The sequence below is a fragment of the Amborella trichopoda genome, chromosome 6 (genome assembly GCF_054954075.1).
Source record: "Amborella trichopoda isolate Santa Cruz 75 chromosome 6, AtrichopodaSantaCruz75HAP2 v2.0, whole genome shotgun sequence".
Lineage (NCBI taxonomy): Eukaryota > Viridiplantae > Streptophyta > Magnoliopsida > Amborellales > Amborellaceae > Amborella > Amborella trichopoda.
Window position 1 is genome coordinate 50,519,397 of NC_142341.1, and position 17,930 is coordinate 50,537,326.

The window sequence follows — 17,930 nt, forward strand, 5'->3', positions numbered from 1 at the left end:
TATCGGTTTCCACCAAACATTGGTACTTCTCATTAAAAGAGTTTTAAGTAATGGAGGAAGTTTCTAGAAGGCTTAGGCTTTTAGAATTTAGATTTCAAAAGGAATCATGTTATCGGTTTCCACTTTCTCATTAAAAGTGTTTTAAGTAATGGACGAAGTTTCTAGAAGGCTTAGGCTTTTGGCTTTACGAAAACAAAATAAAATCTCACCTCAAAAAGTACTTTCAGCACCAAAATTTTTTATGATGGCTCTAAAATCAATTTTCAATACTGACGATAAAATTTGAAACTCAAAAAAAGATGGTCTAGATAATTTGTTACAATATACAATGTTTTCATAGCTTGAAATTTTAATTCTTTTCACAATCATAATGTTCAAGCATGGATGATCAATGTAAAGGTTTTTCAATGCTTGAATTTCAATTTTTGATGAGTTATGAAGTGAGAGTTCACTTTTCCTGATGGAACTATAGCCCTGTCGAACCATTTTCCATAATTTATTTCAATTTCTTCGTGATCCCAAAAAGCAAGTCTATAACTCAACTTTCTGCCGTATATGAAGTCCTTTTGACTGCACCAAATCCCACCATACTTAGCTGTTTTGTAGAAAAGTTGAGGGGTCATGTGCTGACGCAAAGAAAAAGATTTGACCTTTAAGGCTAGTCACCAAAGAATCGGACCGGGGTGAAAAAGTAAAAGAGAGTGAGAGAACTCACACCTGGAATGATTTGAACTTTGGCCACCACCCTGCCAGTCCAAAACCCAGGTTAAAGAAAAAGTTTGCGTTAAGTAAGTAGCAAATATGAAACTTTGCAACAACTTTCCATAAATCCTAAATTTATATTATTTGCTCATGCTAAGTTCTTCCCAGTAAGGGACACACTTTCTTAATAAAGCAAAACCACGAAATTGAATCTATATAGCCAACCCCAAATTGGGATAAGTTCTCTTATGATAATGATGATTTGGCAACTTTCATAAGAGAAGCATAATAGGAGTAAATAAATTTTGGAAGAAGAAGAAACCGACGCATTTGGTTTGGAAGGGAAAAAGATAACACCGGGAGAATACAAAGGGCAGTTGTGGCATTTGTTTGTATCTAGTTTTTTGTAAAAATTATGGGGAGGGGGCAAATATGGCCGGAACCAGGTTGGGTCAACACCTGGACCCAATGGAGTCTAGGGTGACCAGAACCCAATTGGATCTAGGTCAACCAACCGAACGGGTTCGGTCAGCTCTGAGGTCAAAATCTATCTCCCGGACTAGGTTGGATCGGCAGAATTGTACCATAAACTCTATATCCTTTTGTAAGGATCTTACTAATGAAAAAAAAAAGATAGGGGCTCAAATCCCCGACTTACCCAAAAAAAAAAAAACAAAAGGTCGTGTTGGAATTTCCAAACAACCTGCCCACTTACCACCAAAACTGACTACCAATGGCCAAAATGGAAAAGCTTACCAGTGTCCCTCACTACAGCTCGGAAAACAAGATGGCGATTCATCACAAGCAACAGCGATCGCGAAGGAAGATGGTCCTACCGTGCAAATCTATATCTGTCTCAATTCGCTATGGCTATACATACTTCCACAAGCATGGCTTCAAATGAGAACACAGGACAATAGATCATGTCCATGATGTTGGAACTAGAAAGCAACAGTTTAGATACACAATGAAAAGAATATATGCATTCATCCCGCGTGTTTTTTGCAGTTAACAGCAAACCATGCTTTTTATTTGGACCTGGAAGAGACGGACCGAGCCCAACCACACCGGAAACATTTACAATTTCACACCCATTCCTAACCTCGAAACCATTCTTCAACACATAAATAAACAGAAGAGGGAAAACTGTGCAATTGATACAGGGGTAGTGCTCGTCACCTGGCTGCCTTCTAAATTACAAAGGAAAAATTGATCGAGGGCTATGAGCTCCCATGTGACCTAACAGATGACATGGACTGTGCCGAAATGGAAGCAGTTGGACTGTTAAGATCTCGCTCCCCTCCATTAATGGCTTTAACTTTCCCAGTGATCTTCACAATGGCATCTTGAGCAACTTCAACGAACCAGTCATCTTCATATAGCACACTGCAAACAAAAACAGAAATATAATTTGAGAACAGCAAGGTAAATTGCATGTTTGAATGAAAATCCCCACCTTGAGAATTTAAAAACTATTACTCTAGAAAAATATAAATAAATCTAATTAGCATGATCTACTTTTGGTGTGAAAGCACTTGTTAAAGAGAGACATTTTCTTGACAAAGCAAATCTAAGGAAGGATGGCACTGCAGATACCAACCGGTACAACTCAGGTAAGAGTTTTGAGTGAAATTAATATTCACCAAGGATTGATCATAGCTCTTTTCAAGAGCGAAAATAATTATCTATCAATAAAAGAAAAGATGGAACAACCACCTTACCAAATATAATTCAACAAGATAACTTCATGTACAGATGATTAAATTTCAGAAAATAGAATATCAGAAGTTTGATTTGTTCTTTGGAGGAAGGGTAACGCAGTATCATCAAGGGTCTAAGAAGAAATTGACTTCTTGACCTACTTAATGCTCCCTTTAAAGTCAGATATTACTGAAGCGACCCACATGGTCCATATCCTTGGTCGCATGCATTAATCCAGAACAACATCGACACAATTCCAAGCAACTATACAAAGACAAGCATATTTCGACAGCAAAGGGGATAGTCCCAAGAAATCATCAGCTTGGGAGGTAAAGACTCCAGTTCCATATGGAATATTGGGTTGATACTCTCCATAAGTGAATGCATTTACACTATATCTAAGTGGCCCTGAGAACTGCAGCCATTCTTTTCTTCTTGTTTTTAATGTTCTTTAATGTTCAACACAAAAAAAAAAATGCTTGAGAATGGGAGTTAAAAATTTAATCTCTTTAAGATAAGTCAATTGATGGAATAGGAATATGCAACCTTGTTGGTTTGGGCCACAACGTCTACCCAACAAAATTTCAGAAGTTAGTCATCATGAAAAGCATATATAAAATCATATAATATGTTTCTTTATTATGAGTATTATTTTTTATACACAGTTTTTTACACAGATGGATTGCTGATCGGGATGGGGATCACTGGGCAGGCAATCCACACCACATATCTGTTCTTCAAAACAATGGTGCATTGGAAAGTGGAAATTTCAAGTTACCTATCAAGTTACAGTATGAGTGCATGCAGAAATAAACATCGAAATAAACCATTGGAAAGTGGAAAGATTGCAAAACTTATTTTCCAACTCAAGAGATGAAAGTGAGGAAAAAGCAAATGGCTTTAAAATTTCTAGGCAGGCCAATCAGAAAGAGTAAAGTAATGAGCCACCTGTATGGATCCACTCCACTTGATGAAAAGGCAGTGAGAGCCCTAGAAATAATGTCCTTGATGACTTGATGCAGATGCCGAGATAAGTAACGGCCTTGTGATGAAAATTGAATGACAAACTCCATATCCAATAAAAACTGCATGTGTAAACATCCAGGTCATGATTAACATTTCTTGCACCAAATGAAACATAGCACAAGCCAAAGAAAACAACTTTTGCATACCTGTGTTAGTCCAGCAGTTCCCAAAGGTTTAGGACCATCCTCAATATCATCCCAGAAACTCTGGTCGTCCGAGAGCCAAAGGATAACTGTTTCTGTAAGTCTCATCAAAAGGATGGTTGCAAACCTTTCTCTGCCAACAAACATGTCGGCAGCAATGCCTGCAATTCTGTGCAGCTTTAAGAAAAGTTCCTGCAAAGAAATTGCAATTAGCTGTGAGAATCTATGTCACAATGATGCATGTCAGGTGCGTTTTGGCTCATTGAACATGTGAAGCACAAAAAGGGGGAAGAACAACCAAAACTCTAAGAATATTCAAGTTCAATTGTTGGAATTCTTCAACAAAAGCCATCAACATGAGGCTGGTATAGGAGGGATATTCATAAATGTGTCAGGCAGAATATTTGAAGGCAATTTATTTTGTTTGGGAGGGGAGGAGGGGGGGGGGTGGTTGGGGTTTGGGTTTTGTTTATTTTGAGATTTTGCATAAGCCCTTCTGTCTCATTCATACCTAGGTAAGCATGGTTTGAAGGCAGGACAATTTAAAGGTTGGAACCCCATAACTTTCACATACAAACTGAGGCTGGTATAGGAGGGAGATTCATAAATGTGTCAGGCAGAATATTTAAAGGCCATTCATTTTGTTTGGGAGGGGGAGCGGAGGGGGGGGTGGTTGGGGTTTGGGTTTGTTTATTTTGAGATTTTGCATAAGCCTCTGTCTCATTCATACCTAGGTAAGCATGGTTTGAAGGCAGGACAATTTAAAGGTTGGAACCCCATAAGTTTCACATACCATGTGCCACATCACTGGATGACGGGTCACAGAACCTAATTTCGCCACAACTAAACAGTTTCAAGGAACTAATGAATCATCTCACCAAGTCAAGCAAATTGCTAAATGCTAAAGGCTTTTCTAATTATGCCAGAGAGCTGATAGTACTTCTCCTTCATCCAATTGTGACAGTGTTACAAGGACACATATGTATGTATGTGTGTGTGTGTGTATGGAAAATTAAAATTGAAAATATGAAATGAAAATGATTTTGTTGCAGAAAAACTAATATTTGCAAACTTTATTTTTTGTCAAAATAATATTTATTTTGTGTTTTGACACATGAATGATACGATTTTGCAATTATTGTTCACATTGTCACATTAGTAGGAAGGTAGAATGATATGCCTCTTGATAGGTTGTCAATTCCGATCACACATGACACAACCGACATAGCTTTCAAAAAACAAATTTCCAAGTATATATAAATTGTATAGAATTTAAAAAGTATGCTAAAATTTCAGAGATAAATATGACATGACAATGATTATGTTGCAAACAACAATTAGTTTTAGTTTTATTTATTTTTCTTTATTTACAAACCTATTTTGACATATATAACGAATATAATTTTCCAACATTGTACACATTGTCTCATGGAGCAGAGTTCAGCTCCTTGCCTCTCCAAAATAGCTTGTGGGTTCAAATCCCACAATCAATATCACACTTTAAATAACACAAACAAAGAAGACACTTTGTGTCTGATTCTCAAAACACTTCTTACATGGAATGTCAAATGCCTTGTTAAAGCCCCAACACGAACACATACAGATGGAGTGCCGGCCAGTGTCACAAAGTGTTGACGTGTGACACCTGCCAACTAAAGGGTGTTCAGGTGACACTGATTGTGACCATTATTGCTCTTGCTTTCGACCCTAGAATCAATTTGCATACTTTGATCACCCCTTATCTTAATGCTGGAAATCCTTCTCTATATGAGTTGTCATACGAAGTTCTTGAACATGACTTCAATATGTGAGAGATGTAAGTACCGTGAGCTGTGAAGCGATCCAATAATAATGAATGATTCAAGGAATGGTCGGTGACAACTGCTTTCTTCGAATAAGGTAACTACTTAGATACAAAAGTTACTTAGTTAAGCCTCGATAGGAAGAATCTTGATGGGCATATAGGTTGTATACAAGCCCAAACTTGGTCGAGCCAATCATATGCATGACTGGTAAAGCCATTAACCAAGTGGACCAGTGCAAACGTCAAGATGAGTCACTAATCGTTCAGGTGCCCACTACAAATGAAACTCATCAAGTACAATATTTAAATCAAGTCACTGATGTCCTTCTATTAAGGAAACTTAGGAATTTCATAAATGTCATGTGGGTTGCTAATACTTCTTTGTGCAAAGCAATAGCAAACAACGAGGGACGAGAAATAGCCATTCATCAGATTCCTATCCTCAGGACTATGAAGTATGGAATCAGTTTTCCGCATAGAGAAAGCAACATTAGATTATAGAATTAACAAGACTAAAGCACACAACTTTTCCTTCCACCCAACTTTTCCTTCAAGCCATTTTTTTTAATAAATGAAAGATCAATTATTCTATATGCAAAAGAGGCACTTTTATCACTATGCCCAGATGTTATCATTTAAAAATGCAACATTATGGATGTGCAATTTTTGTCTGAATGGAGTTAATCATGGTGTAATCATGGGCACATCTTGTCCTAAACACATCTGACAAAACAAGGGTTCTCTTCATTGGGTGATCCCTAACATCCATAATAGCAAATTGTATAAGAATATAATCACTAAGAGGGCAAGAGCTTCGGACATTGCTCCCCAATCAAGAGGCAACTATCACAGAAGTTTGCAAATCAAAGTTGTCATCGATCCCTAATTTCTATAGTTCGACAAAAAGCAAATGTAATCCCGAGTTCCATTCAGTTGAATCTTATCAGTGCAAACTAGAATTCATTAGATCAAAGGGACAACTATGGATTGTCAATAGCATCCAAAAATATTGTAATAAATAATTGTTGCATCGAAATGAAACATATATCCTAAGACGTTTTGCAGAGAGAAGGACAGGCATATCCTTCTCTAGAATGCTAAAAAGAATTTCCTTCCTCCCTTCCTCTGCAATGGTGGTGGCAGCCACAAGCTGCAAGAAAGAGACGTGAGCTTTAAGGCAGAAAGATCGCCATCACCCATTCACAATGAAGACATGCACCTGTGCATCAGAGAGATTATTCTATGTGAAAACTTTCTGGGGAAAATGGGGAAAATCGCCTTTGTCAAACAATATTCAAAACCATAGATATTTCATTTTGAATATCTTAAAAATGGTGGCACTCCAATATGAATATTTTAAGAGTTGAAATCAATAAGCTTTTTCAACCTCTAATATAGGTTCCGTATGGTTCCGATTGCCTATGAGCAAACGCTGGTGAGCCGTAATTTATCATTCTTCAATTGGGGGAAATATTAATGATGGAATATTGTACACAATACAGAAATATTAACAGAATCAGGTATGGCAATTAACTGATTGCCATTTTCTGCGGAGTTACTAAGCACACTCAAATCAACATACTGAAACTTTGATTAGGTCTTTTTTTACATGACCAAAACGAAATGCAAAAGGAGTATCATGAAAACTGCACATCTGCACCTAATATTTCTCACAGTGAATTGCATGGGAGAAATTCCAACAAAAGCGAATCCAAAATAGATAACCAAAAAAAACCTAAATGAGCAATTTGCAGAGATATACCTGAAATATTGGTGATGGAAACCAATCAGTATCTTCAATGTTTCCAGCCAAACTCATGTACATTTCTGCACTCAAATGTGTATCACCATCTTCTGTAAAAATAAGATCAAGGGCATGTTGCCTACAAAAGTTATCTCTCAATCTATCTACTGAACGTTGGAGGCGTCTTCTCCACTCTCTTTGTTCAGGGAGACGATTCTGCCTTTCTGAAGCTTTCTTCCGATTATCTTCCTTACCACCAGCCTGATAAGATGAAGCAAGTTTCAAAGCAGCACGTGGGAGAAGTTCATCTGCTAACAAGGATGCATTTGCTAGCAAAGCTATTTGTTGCGCTTCAGTCTCAGCCATCCTAACAATTTTGTTCCCAGAATCTATCTCACCATCTTCCTCCATTGTACCGGGTAAAGCATTTATTAGCAAGTTCACATATGAGTTGAATACTTGAGCAAGACCATCCAATGTTTGACCACCCAGCTGCATACTTAAGAGGGGTCCTACGTCCTCAAAGAAATCCTGTGGAAGTACCAATATTATGAGAGGCAGCAGGGCATAAAAGAACCAATGTAAAGCCAATACAGAACTTATTGCATATATTAGCCATCCAAAAACACAAAAGCATGAGCGCACAAGCAAATATTCACACGCATATGTGTGTGTGAGTAACGTGGCAAGCTTTGCATCCTCATACAGTTATCACATTTTTAAAAACTCCAATAATGTAAGGAATTACAACCTCAGCTTAAAACTTTAACATGGATCATGGACAGATGGTTGTTTTATCCACACAGCATAAAGGTTTGAAGCTATTACATCCATACCATACTTGGCAATAAATATAAAAACATGCATGATGTTTACAACTTTACCTTGTTAATATAAACATAATGCAATGGGGATTTCAAACTAGTATAACCTTGAGCACCTTAATATCCTCATTGTTCACTGCCTAGGATTGTAAGGGCTGGAATCAGAAGCCCAGTTGCGCTCAAATCCTTGCCATCTCTTGCTATGTTGTGCTTACTAATCAAGCAACAAGCAAGAGATTCTACCTTATAACCTAGTGGTATAGATCACCTTGCCTTGATCCCTAGGATGAAGGTATATCTCATGTATCTAACAACAACATCATCATCATCATCATCATCCAAGCCTCATCCCAACTATTTGAGGTCAGCTATACGAATCCTGATCTGTAGTTCCGCTTTATCAAGGCCTTTACCCTCAAACGTCCCATAAGTCACCATATCTCTTCGCACTACTTTCATCCATGTCTTTTTCAGACCTTCCCTTGCTTAGAGCCTTCCACTTGAACCAAATCGTCCCTCTTAACTGGTGTTGTTCTAGGTCGAAAGAGTTCGTTCCACTCGAAGGCTTAAAGAGATTAATTCCATATTGTGGTAGACACCAAGTAGCAAATCCAAGTTTGGCCAATAACCTTGGAGAGTTCCAAAAAAAACTCCAATAACATTCGAATCTTCTACCGGCATATCTGACTGAGACCATCACAATGGCTGGAGCTTGCTAGAGCAGGTGCCACGAAGGGGACCACATGCTAGCTACGTTTTTGTCCATATCTCCACTGACCTTTTTGTTCGTACCATCATTGGCTGCTTTTTGTCCACAAATAGACCTGGAGGCCAAGTCCCTCGATTTTGTGATGATGTGGGTCCCATTACCCTAACATTTTTCTGTTCATTTCATTTGTTATAACTCCATGTAGAGCACCCGACTTGTGGGATGACTTTCATGCACCCCATTTCTCATGGGAATTTTTTGTAAGCACAAACAATATAAATTAAGATTCATGTTGACTTGTTCCAACAAAAAAAATGATTATTTTGGGTAAGAACACCGATGGCTAACAAATAACATGAAACAATTAAAAAGATTAATTCCTTGTCCAAATTGGTATTGATATGAATCGCAATATGGCAAATATCAACCACTCACCTGAACCATCGAGTTGAACCGATGGGCACTGCTTGAAAGCCTAGGCTGGAATGCAACCCCAGTGCTCAAAGCATTGGAGGATCGACTAAATGGACGAGTACCCCCTGGTGAATGAGTAAGTTCCCAATCATCTGCAGCTGCCAAAGCTGCCGTGCTTTCTTCTATTCGCTTCAAATTAGCATTCAATGCTTGCTCGACACTAGGTCTAAAGAGTTTCAAGAGCACAGGACACAGTGCCAACCCTCGAGATTCAAGAAGAGAACAGTGCCCTAATGCAATCTGGACACACTCCGCAGCAGCTCTCAGGCCTCCAGCTGCTGCTGAGGAGGCTAGGGCATGCCTCTTTACTAGAAGAGCGTAAGCCTCAGTTTCTTTGGAAGCCCAAACAACAAGTTCAGATGCATAGGCTGATTCCTCTCCAAAGACTGCCAATGAATCACTTGCTGCTTGTGCGATTGCAGAGAATACGAGTTGTGATAAAGCAGCAGTATATGCTCCCCCATATGAAGTGCTTGAAGGGCGAAGGCTTTGCATGTTGTACTGAAACCTCTGGTGATGCGCATTTAGGAGTAGCGTATGCGCACGAGGACCATCGCCGAGCTTTTTTAGGGCTAAAACTGCAGAGCGAAGCTCAGCCCCACGAGTAGAGGGTTGGCATGCAGTTTCAGCTAGTTGATCAGCTAGCCTACGTTGGCAATCAGATATGGCACTCTGTAAAGAGGAAAGAACAGATGACCTCAATGTTCCCTTCTTTTCAGCTTCTGCAACTATATGCTCGCCTTCATCGAGAGCAACCAGAGCCTCATCGACTCTCCTTTCAGCTAATAGAACATCTAGGATATCAGGAAACTCAATAGACCATTTCTCGACGTCAGAAGGCTCCTTATCAACAATGCTTGATGGATCATGATTTGTGGAACTATCATGATCAGTGGATAATGAGTCAACATTAACACCTTCAGCTAAGCCATGAATAAGTGCTGCTTGAGTAGAAAGCAGGTTCCTAATAGACAGCAGTTCGCCCTCTAAATCTGATATCTCCTTGGAAGTGCTGAAAATACATTCCAAAGAAACCACGTTAGCGAAGGTTTCAGAAAAACGTCATCCTTAAAATATTACAACTGTGTAATCCAGAAAATAGCATACTAGGTATGAGTAAAAGAGTAAAACAAAAGGCACTAAGCAATGGACAGACCATAATGAACTAATTGATGAGCACAGTAAAGTTCAAGTTTTGAGACACTAATAACAAACATAATAAAAAATAAATATAAATAAAAAAATAAAAATAAAACAGATGTTTCTTTCTAAAGATAATGAACTAAAAATATTACAGAGCCAAAAAAAAACACTATATTAAGGTCTATCTACAGAACAGAAAATTGAAGCATCTTACAATGCAAGAAACTGATAGAAATCATTGAGGATTCAACCTTCCTTACAAACTATGCTTTGTAAGGCATATAATCATGCAGATAAGCAACCAACAAACGCACATCTATGAAATACACCGAAATTATCAAAGAGTTAAAATAACGACATTTGCAATCCCGTTCTCATGATGAGGTGTTTTCCATCTTGTTCTTCACAAATCCATCTTTTTCTCACCAGACCAGGTTTCTATTTCCACCTTCTAGATGAAGAACTTTCTACTACTTGTTTCTCGATGGAAGAACAGTTAAAATTTCAGACTGGATTGTTTATCTCTTTCTATAATGTTAATGTTGGGACAGTGATACAAAAGAAAGCACTCCTCTGAAATTTTGAATTCTTTGAATGCAGTTATGTCATAAGAGATAATACTCCAACTAAGAATAAAACAACGTTCATGACAAACATTAGTAGTAAAAGAGAATTATTATGTAAAAGAGATCCAAACAAGCTTTTTTTTTTTGGGTAAGTATCCAAATAAGCTTTCTGATAAAATGAGAGCATGTTCTTATCCAAAGTACATTTTCAGAACAATCCCAAAAAGGAAAGAGGAAAAATATTTAATTATGGGAAACATATAATTAATTCAACATGCAAACAGAACAGATTGATTAAATCAAGTCCTCCCAATTCACATTATTTTCTTCCTTTCTAACCAAGTTAACAAGCAGTCACCCGTAGTATGAATTAATTCATGTTGAATTGAGAGATTTAAGTATATAACATGCCCCACGGATTACCATTGTTGGGCACAGAATGGAGATCAAGGCAATTAAATGATGAGCCTCTGAATCAAACTTGGAATCAAATTTTGCTACACAAAGTTTTCATTGACATCTGTCTATCTTAAACAGCCAAGAAATCTCAAGTTCAAAAACAAAAAACAGCCAAGAAATCTTGCTCAGATGGTCATCAAGCAACCTGTCCACTATGGAACTAGAAGCATTAAGGAAGCAACAACTTTCCTGGCTTGCCAAGTGACCATGAAATTCTCATGTAATGGTTTGATGTCATCAGAATAAAAAAATAGGATGCATGTATTTAAAAGAAATAGGAAAGTAGAATAGTCATTTGTCCCATTATCTCAAAAACTTTTAGTTTTAGGTGATTACAGGCATTTGTCCCATTATCTCAAAAACTTTTAGTTTTAGGTGATTACAGAGAGCATTCTTGTCATCAGACGTACATAGAAGACAAGGAATGCAGATCTGCTCATGGCAGAATTCACAAAATTAAAATACCACTATGGTCTCCATGTATACTAATGTAGCAGTCCTTTGGTAACGTAAACCGCCATCATTCACTTCAGTAGATTTCTAATTTCATGTATATCAAAGGCAACAACGAAAGCAGTTCTAATCTCCCCTGATTCCAAATGATAGAATCAAATTATTGCAAGTTACTCTAAGAAATAAGCAACCTATGATAAAGAAATGAATAGCTTACCAAAAAAAAAAGAGAAGACATGAATAGCACAACTTGCATGCTTAGGTAGGTACACACAGCAATATCATTACGATTCATCATCTATCCAAATTACCATCCAAATTACTGGAAGCCATCATAAAAATAATAAGTTATCCAAGTATCATAACAATAATCTAACCGCATAACAATGAACATAATGTTCAGAAATGCTATTCACTTGGACAAGATGAAATATACCACTCTTTGGCCTCAAAAGCGCTTAGTGGAGAAGTGCACCTACCGAATGAAGGCCGCATAATTAGCATATACACTTTTGCGCATTTCTTCTGCAGATGCCTTCTTTAAGTGTAAAAGGTGTGAACATAGCTGCCTTATTTCCTGTCAATAAATGCATGATTTTGTTATAGCATCTAAAACTACTACAACCTAAACGTCGTATCAACTGCTTTCCCCTTAGGTGAATTTTATAAGTAAATAAACCTGAAGTTGAACAACAGATAAGTATACACAAAAATGTAAATGACAACCCAAATACCACATAATTTTGGTCACTCAACAAGTCAACCAACACAGGGCTTAACATGGATCCATAATGAACTTGTGCTTTGCATACAAAAAATTTATTTCATGTCACACCAGAAACTTTTCACAGACGCAACGATGTAAAAACAGAGATCACATAGAAGATATGCTTATAACTTATCAATGTTAGAGAATGAGAGACAGGGAGTGCTGAATAGAAATGTGTGGTAAAATCCATTTCCATTAGATGCCTTTGCAATGTTGTATCGTCTCCTACATAGCCAGATATATATAGGTGTGGCTAGAGTTGATCAGATGCAAGAAGCTTGCATCTTCCACATTACCAAAGATCAGAGAGAGGAAAGCTTCACAACTCCTTTATGGCAAGAGGACGAGTACAGATGGATCAAGCAAGAAATTAAGTGGGCAAATCCATTTGTAGAAGGTGCATTTGCTTCATTGCACAACCTTCAAGGAGGCATCCCTAATCTAAATGATGTAATATCTACTATAATGCATCATGGTTCTCCTCTTGCCCTTGAACAGTTTATCGACCATGCCAACAAGGCATTTTAGGTGGCTATGCTTCTTTCTTAAGAATGATATTGCCGGCATGCTTCTTTCTTAAAGAAATGCATAGTTTACATGCCTATATGCTTCTTTCTAGGTATGTATCCATAGGATAAATTGTCGATTGCAATTGCTGTTACCAGCATGGCAGCATCACAAATTGACCATTGCAGTTTTCCTATTTACAAGTGTTCTTTATTCTTATCCAACCATTAACATTTTCCATTTACAGAAGTCACTAAATGATTTCCCAAAAAAATTAGTCACTAAATTATATTTTACTGCCACTAAAATAGACAGAGGGTGTAAATGTAACACACCTATTCCCATATGGACTTCCAATCCTAGAAAACCTCATTTATACCATTTTCATAGTCATCAAAATTGTTACAAATGTTTAGTTTAGGGAAATCATTTTCTAGGAACTTTTGTCCAATAATCCCCATCATGCTTCAAGTAATATGATTCCTCTTCAGACATTGATACATCTATGCATGCCTATATTTGAATAAATTTCTTTCTAAAATCGTAACCTAATATATCAATATATGAACTTTTTTTTTAATAATAGCATAACTCTATATATTCCCAAGCATAAAATCTTTATTTTCCAACTCAAAGAGCTTGTTGGATCATGTTCACATCAGTTTAAGGAATCTTGCAACTAACTTCCTTGCCCATTTATTCAACAAATTGGGGAAATCGAAAGAGAACGCCTTTGAAAAAGAACACTGCCTTCTTTTTTAAGCCATTCACAGTTCTTACAATTCAGCACATACACCCTGTGCTTTCTGGCTAAAGACTTTTGATAGATGTCTACATGGTTGGTTTTAACCATCATGGTTTTTACTAAGATCTCCAGACTACCATGTATATTTTCAGAAATCCTCATGTTTTTTGGTTCCCATATTGTCATAACCATATGATTGTTTTGTATCAAATCCAAACAATATAATCGACGTTGACCATTTTCTAAGTTCTTTGTTACACATGAAATTTCGGTAAAGAAATACACTCTCCACCTGATTCCTGTTTAAACTCCATCAATCAAATGTAGATTAGGGGGTTCCGTCAAATTATCTATCTAGCGCTTAGGCGTGATGGTCCATGGTCTGAGTTTTGGAGCTTTTAGCACTTGTATGAATGCTAGGGATATAGGCGGGGATTTGCTAGAGTTGCATGGTGGTCTGGGAGCTAGAGCAGAGCTGAGATTAGATTTTCTGGGCTTGGAGCGGCAAAATTGTCAGTTTGGTGGAATTAGGGTTAGGGCAAAATGGTGAGGTTCCTACTCAAAATGGACTGAAAATGGTATGCCAAGTACACTTAGTCGTCCATCCTCCAGCAATGCAATGTGGGTCGCTAGGGCTTCTGGGGTCTAGCGACACACACTGTGTCGCTGATGTCTGCAGTCCCCTACCACCTGTCTCCCACATCCAAGATGGCCATATGGTGACGGTTTTGATCAAATTTTGGGGGTTTCAAAGGGGTTCATGTGCCTTAATGACCCATTTTAAAATATTAAAACTATTTTATTCCCTCAATTTTCAAATGGGTCAGACTAGGGTTTTGGGTTGGTCAAGGCCGTTCAAAGGTGGATTACGGTCTAATCTGGGTTAGAGGCTCCTGAGCTAGGGTTTAGAACAGAAATTGAAGATGTTTAGGGAGGAGGCTAACCTAATTAGGCAGGTTTAATGGGGGGTTAGCCTAATTAAGTGGTTTGGCTCATGGAATGGACTGATTAGGAAAGGTTAGGGCCTCCTAAATGTAGTTTAAGGTTAGCTGAGGCAGTTTTAACCCTAATTAACTAGGGATAAATTAATTGTCGGGCCTAATGGGGTATATGTAGCATGGAAATATGGTGTACCACGTAGTATGGTCCTTAGTGTATAGTTTAAGCTAGAAAAGGGGCATTTGGATGGGGCAAAAATTGGGATTTTTGTCTGGAATGGGTCTGGGAAGACTCTAGGTCAGGGCCTTATGGTTTAGGGTTGCGGATGTCAAATAATACCTTAGCCAGTAGGTGTCTACAGTTGGTCATTGTATAATGAAAGTATTACTTTTCAAAAGCATATCCCATTTCAAGAGGATTAGACTAAATGAACGGATTCAAAACAATGGATGCAAAGATTGCATCTTCATTCACTAGAATTTGAAGATTCAAGACAGATATTACACATTGTATAACATGAATATTAGATAGTTTCCATTTGGGTGAATATTTTGGAGCAGCCTGTAATCCAAGATTTTTCATAAAACTGCAGATCACTCAAATAGTGCTAGAATGAGTTTCTGGTTTCATTGCTGAAGGTTGATTTAAGATAGTTCAATCATCTATCCAAAAATAAGATAAGACCAATTGTTAAATGCGTATTCTTTGGGTTGAATTATAAACATGGATCATATGTGTGTTTCCTCTTATCAATTCAAAAGTACAATAAAAGGGAAAGCTGTTTGTGACCCATCGAACATCCATCTTAAGATGGATGTTAAAAAAAGACAACCAAATAAACGGTCAAAAAATTTTCAAAAAAAAAGAAAATACTTTTTGAGTTTGAAAATTTTTATTTTAATTTTTTCATATTCAAGATCATCATGGTGTAGATCATGAATCTCTTAAAAATTTAGATCTAAAATCCATCTTTAAGATGGACTTTAGGAGGGGGGGTGTACATGCACATGTGAGTCAGGGGACCTGCAAAAACTGCATCCACAATAAAAAGAAACAAAATGGTATAATAATCAAAAGCAAAAAAGAGACAGCTGTCAATTCAAGCAGTTGAACTTTCAAAGTTCTTCTCTTTTCCAGCTAAATTGAATCTGGCATGAAGCAAACTTATAAACAATACACTTTACAACAGAATCTATGCCGACTGCACCCTGAAAAATCTGTTCCATCCTTTCACGCTTTCAATTAATCCATTGCCCTTGACTCTTGCATGACCCAAACTCCAGCAAAAGATAATGAAGTTTCATTTTCATTTGTCATGCGATATTCTACGATGTAAAATAAAAATAATAATACTTATCACATGATATTCACTTATTTGAATGTACATGTAAAGTAGGAGGCACAAAAAGTAATATCAACCTCTTTCCACTAATTTGTATGTACATGTAAAATACGAGGCACAAAACCTAATATCAACCTCAAAAGAGGTGGAAACAGAAAGGGGCTTGCTAATAGCATCCTCTCCAGAAAGAGGCTATGCTATTTCATTCAGTTCTCAGCTTTTTCTTTTTTTGGAAATTGGGATGTAGTGTTGCATCCATCAACATGCAAATGTAGAAGAAAGAAATATTCAACTTCTTGAAGAAAACACAGAGGTTTATACCAGTATGTTCAGGAAGCTAGATAAAAGAGTGTAATGAAGTTGCTAGCTATAGTTTGAGCCTCAACTGGAGAACCAAACAAAACAAATGCAATGATGCAGAAAGTGAGGAACCGCCGTCAATAAATAACACTTTAAAATTACTAGAGAAAACCCCAGAGAATGGGAAGAAGACAAACACAACATGACTATGGAATCTGAGTCAACAGAGTAACAAGGAGGATAAATTATCAGCAACATAAATATGATCAGAAGAATACCACTGAGCAATCAAAGTTTGCATAAATGTGCATTGAAGTGTATTGAACTCTAGGTTTAGTTCAACAATATTTTAGAGGGAGATGCAATTCGTCAATTAACACATGTGCAACATAGGCAAGTATTTCATTCAATAAGGATTCTTCAGATGATTACCACAGATGAAAAAAAGAAAAAAAATTCTTTCTAACACATTGATCTTTGTCACGAGGACCTTGCTATGAGGTCCCTATCTCTAAATCAAGCCAAGGAAAATTAATGAATAAGAGTAGACTCTCAGTTAAGAAAGTCCCAATACTAGACACATAATTTCTTTTAAGATTTTTAACATGAATACAAGAATTCGGCAGGTATACATTATGTAGTAGTGAGCATGAAATTCTAAAAATTCATTTATGATTTGTGGGGAGGAGTTCAACAACCCTCATTTAACCCCATGATTTAGAATAAGCTTGATGATACCAACACATTAGTCATAGTTGTCTCAACCTTTATTATGAATCAAGCTCTGCAACAATACAAAAATGCTCCTAGAGAGACATGTTTTCAAGATTTTCTAGAGAGAGTAATCGATAAAGAGGCCTCGCATGGTAAGGAACACAGATCTAGATAGAAACTTAGATAAAACTATAAAATTGAATGAGTTCTAGATCACCAAAACAACTGCTCTAGAAATCTGAAAGCGCGAAAAACATTGATTTCTTCCTTATTTAAAACCTAACTTTTTCAAATCACAACGTAGGAGTAGGACACAGAAAGACAGATCCAAATGAGAACTAATGAACCTTCTCGGTAAAATAGAAACAAGGAAAAGGGAAAGGAGGGAGCACCTTCTCGTTCATGGTCTGGCATTTAGACTGCACAAAGTTATCGGCATCAAAATGGTCAGTCTTGAAAACCTTGAGCTTCTCCTCCAACGCTCCACCAGTGTCCTGATCGTTGCTGCTATTGCTAACCCCTCTGCTCGATCTCGACGACCTAGCCGCTGCTGATGCCATTGATTCTGATCTCCCTCTCTATAAGCTTCTGCGTTTTTTAGAGACTGAAGCCCTTTCTCTGTCTAGAATTTCGTGTTCCGAAATAATGGCCCTCTCTCTCTCTCTATGTTTTTGTGCTTGAGAGGATGACCCTCTCTCTCTAGTCCTTCGGAGCCTCCCTCTCTAGGCCATTACTTCATCGAAGAAATGAAATCGGTGCCTCCCTCTGCAAATAGGAAGGAAAACAATCACCCGCCACCCCTCAGGAAATCTCTCCCCCTCTAACCTGCACGAGTTCGAATTTTCGGTCTCTATAGTCTAAACCAC

General features: G+C 37.5%; 1 protein-coding gene across 3 annotated transcripts; it reads right to left on the reverse strand.

Annotated features, from left to right (window-relative positions):
• Positions 1–1,657: 1,657 nt before the first annotated feature.
• Positions 1,658–17,930, reverse strand: LOC18448745 (exocyst complex component EXO84B). Of its 3 annotated transcripts, XM_006858806.4 has the most exons (7): positions 17,457–17,930; positions 12,228–12,325; positions 9,089–10,139; positions 7,139–7,651; positions 3,576–3,764; positions 3,352–3,488; positions 1,658–2,088 (listed from the first exon to the last, which is right to left on the reverse strand). In XM_006858806.4, exons 1-7 carry the CDS (start codon positions 17,622–17,624, stop codon positions 1,923–1,925), a joined length of 2,322 nt encoding a protein of 773 aa, XP_006858868.1. In that variant the 5' UTR covers positions 17,625–17,930; the 3' UTR covers positions 1,658–1,922. The 3 variants fall into 3 exon arrangements, with proteins under 3 accessions (XP_006858868.1, XP_088725259.1, XP_088725258.1); XM_088869133.1 differs by lacking the exon at positions 12,228–12,325; XM_088869132.1 differs by lacking the exons at positions 1,658–2,088; positions 3,352–3,488; positions 3,576–3,764 and adding an exon at positions 6,288–6,595.

Excerpts from the sequence above, each read along its gene's own strand:
- LOC18448745 (XM_006858806.4), bottom strand. The coding sequence starts at position 17,624 with ATGGCATCAGCAGCGGCTAGGTCGTCGAGATCGAGCAGAGGGGTTAGC. Across the intron at positions 10,140-12,227 it reads AATTATGCGGCCTTCATTCG|CACTTCCAAGGAGATATCAG; the intron begins GTAGGTGCACTT and ends ATGTATTTTCAG. Across the intron at positions 3,765-7,138 it reads TTCCATCACCAATATTTCAG|GAACTTTTCTTAAAGCTGCA; the intron begins GTATATCTCTGC and ends ATTTCTTTGCAG.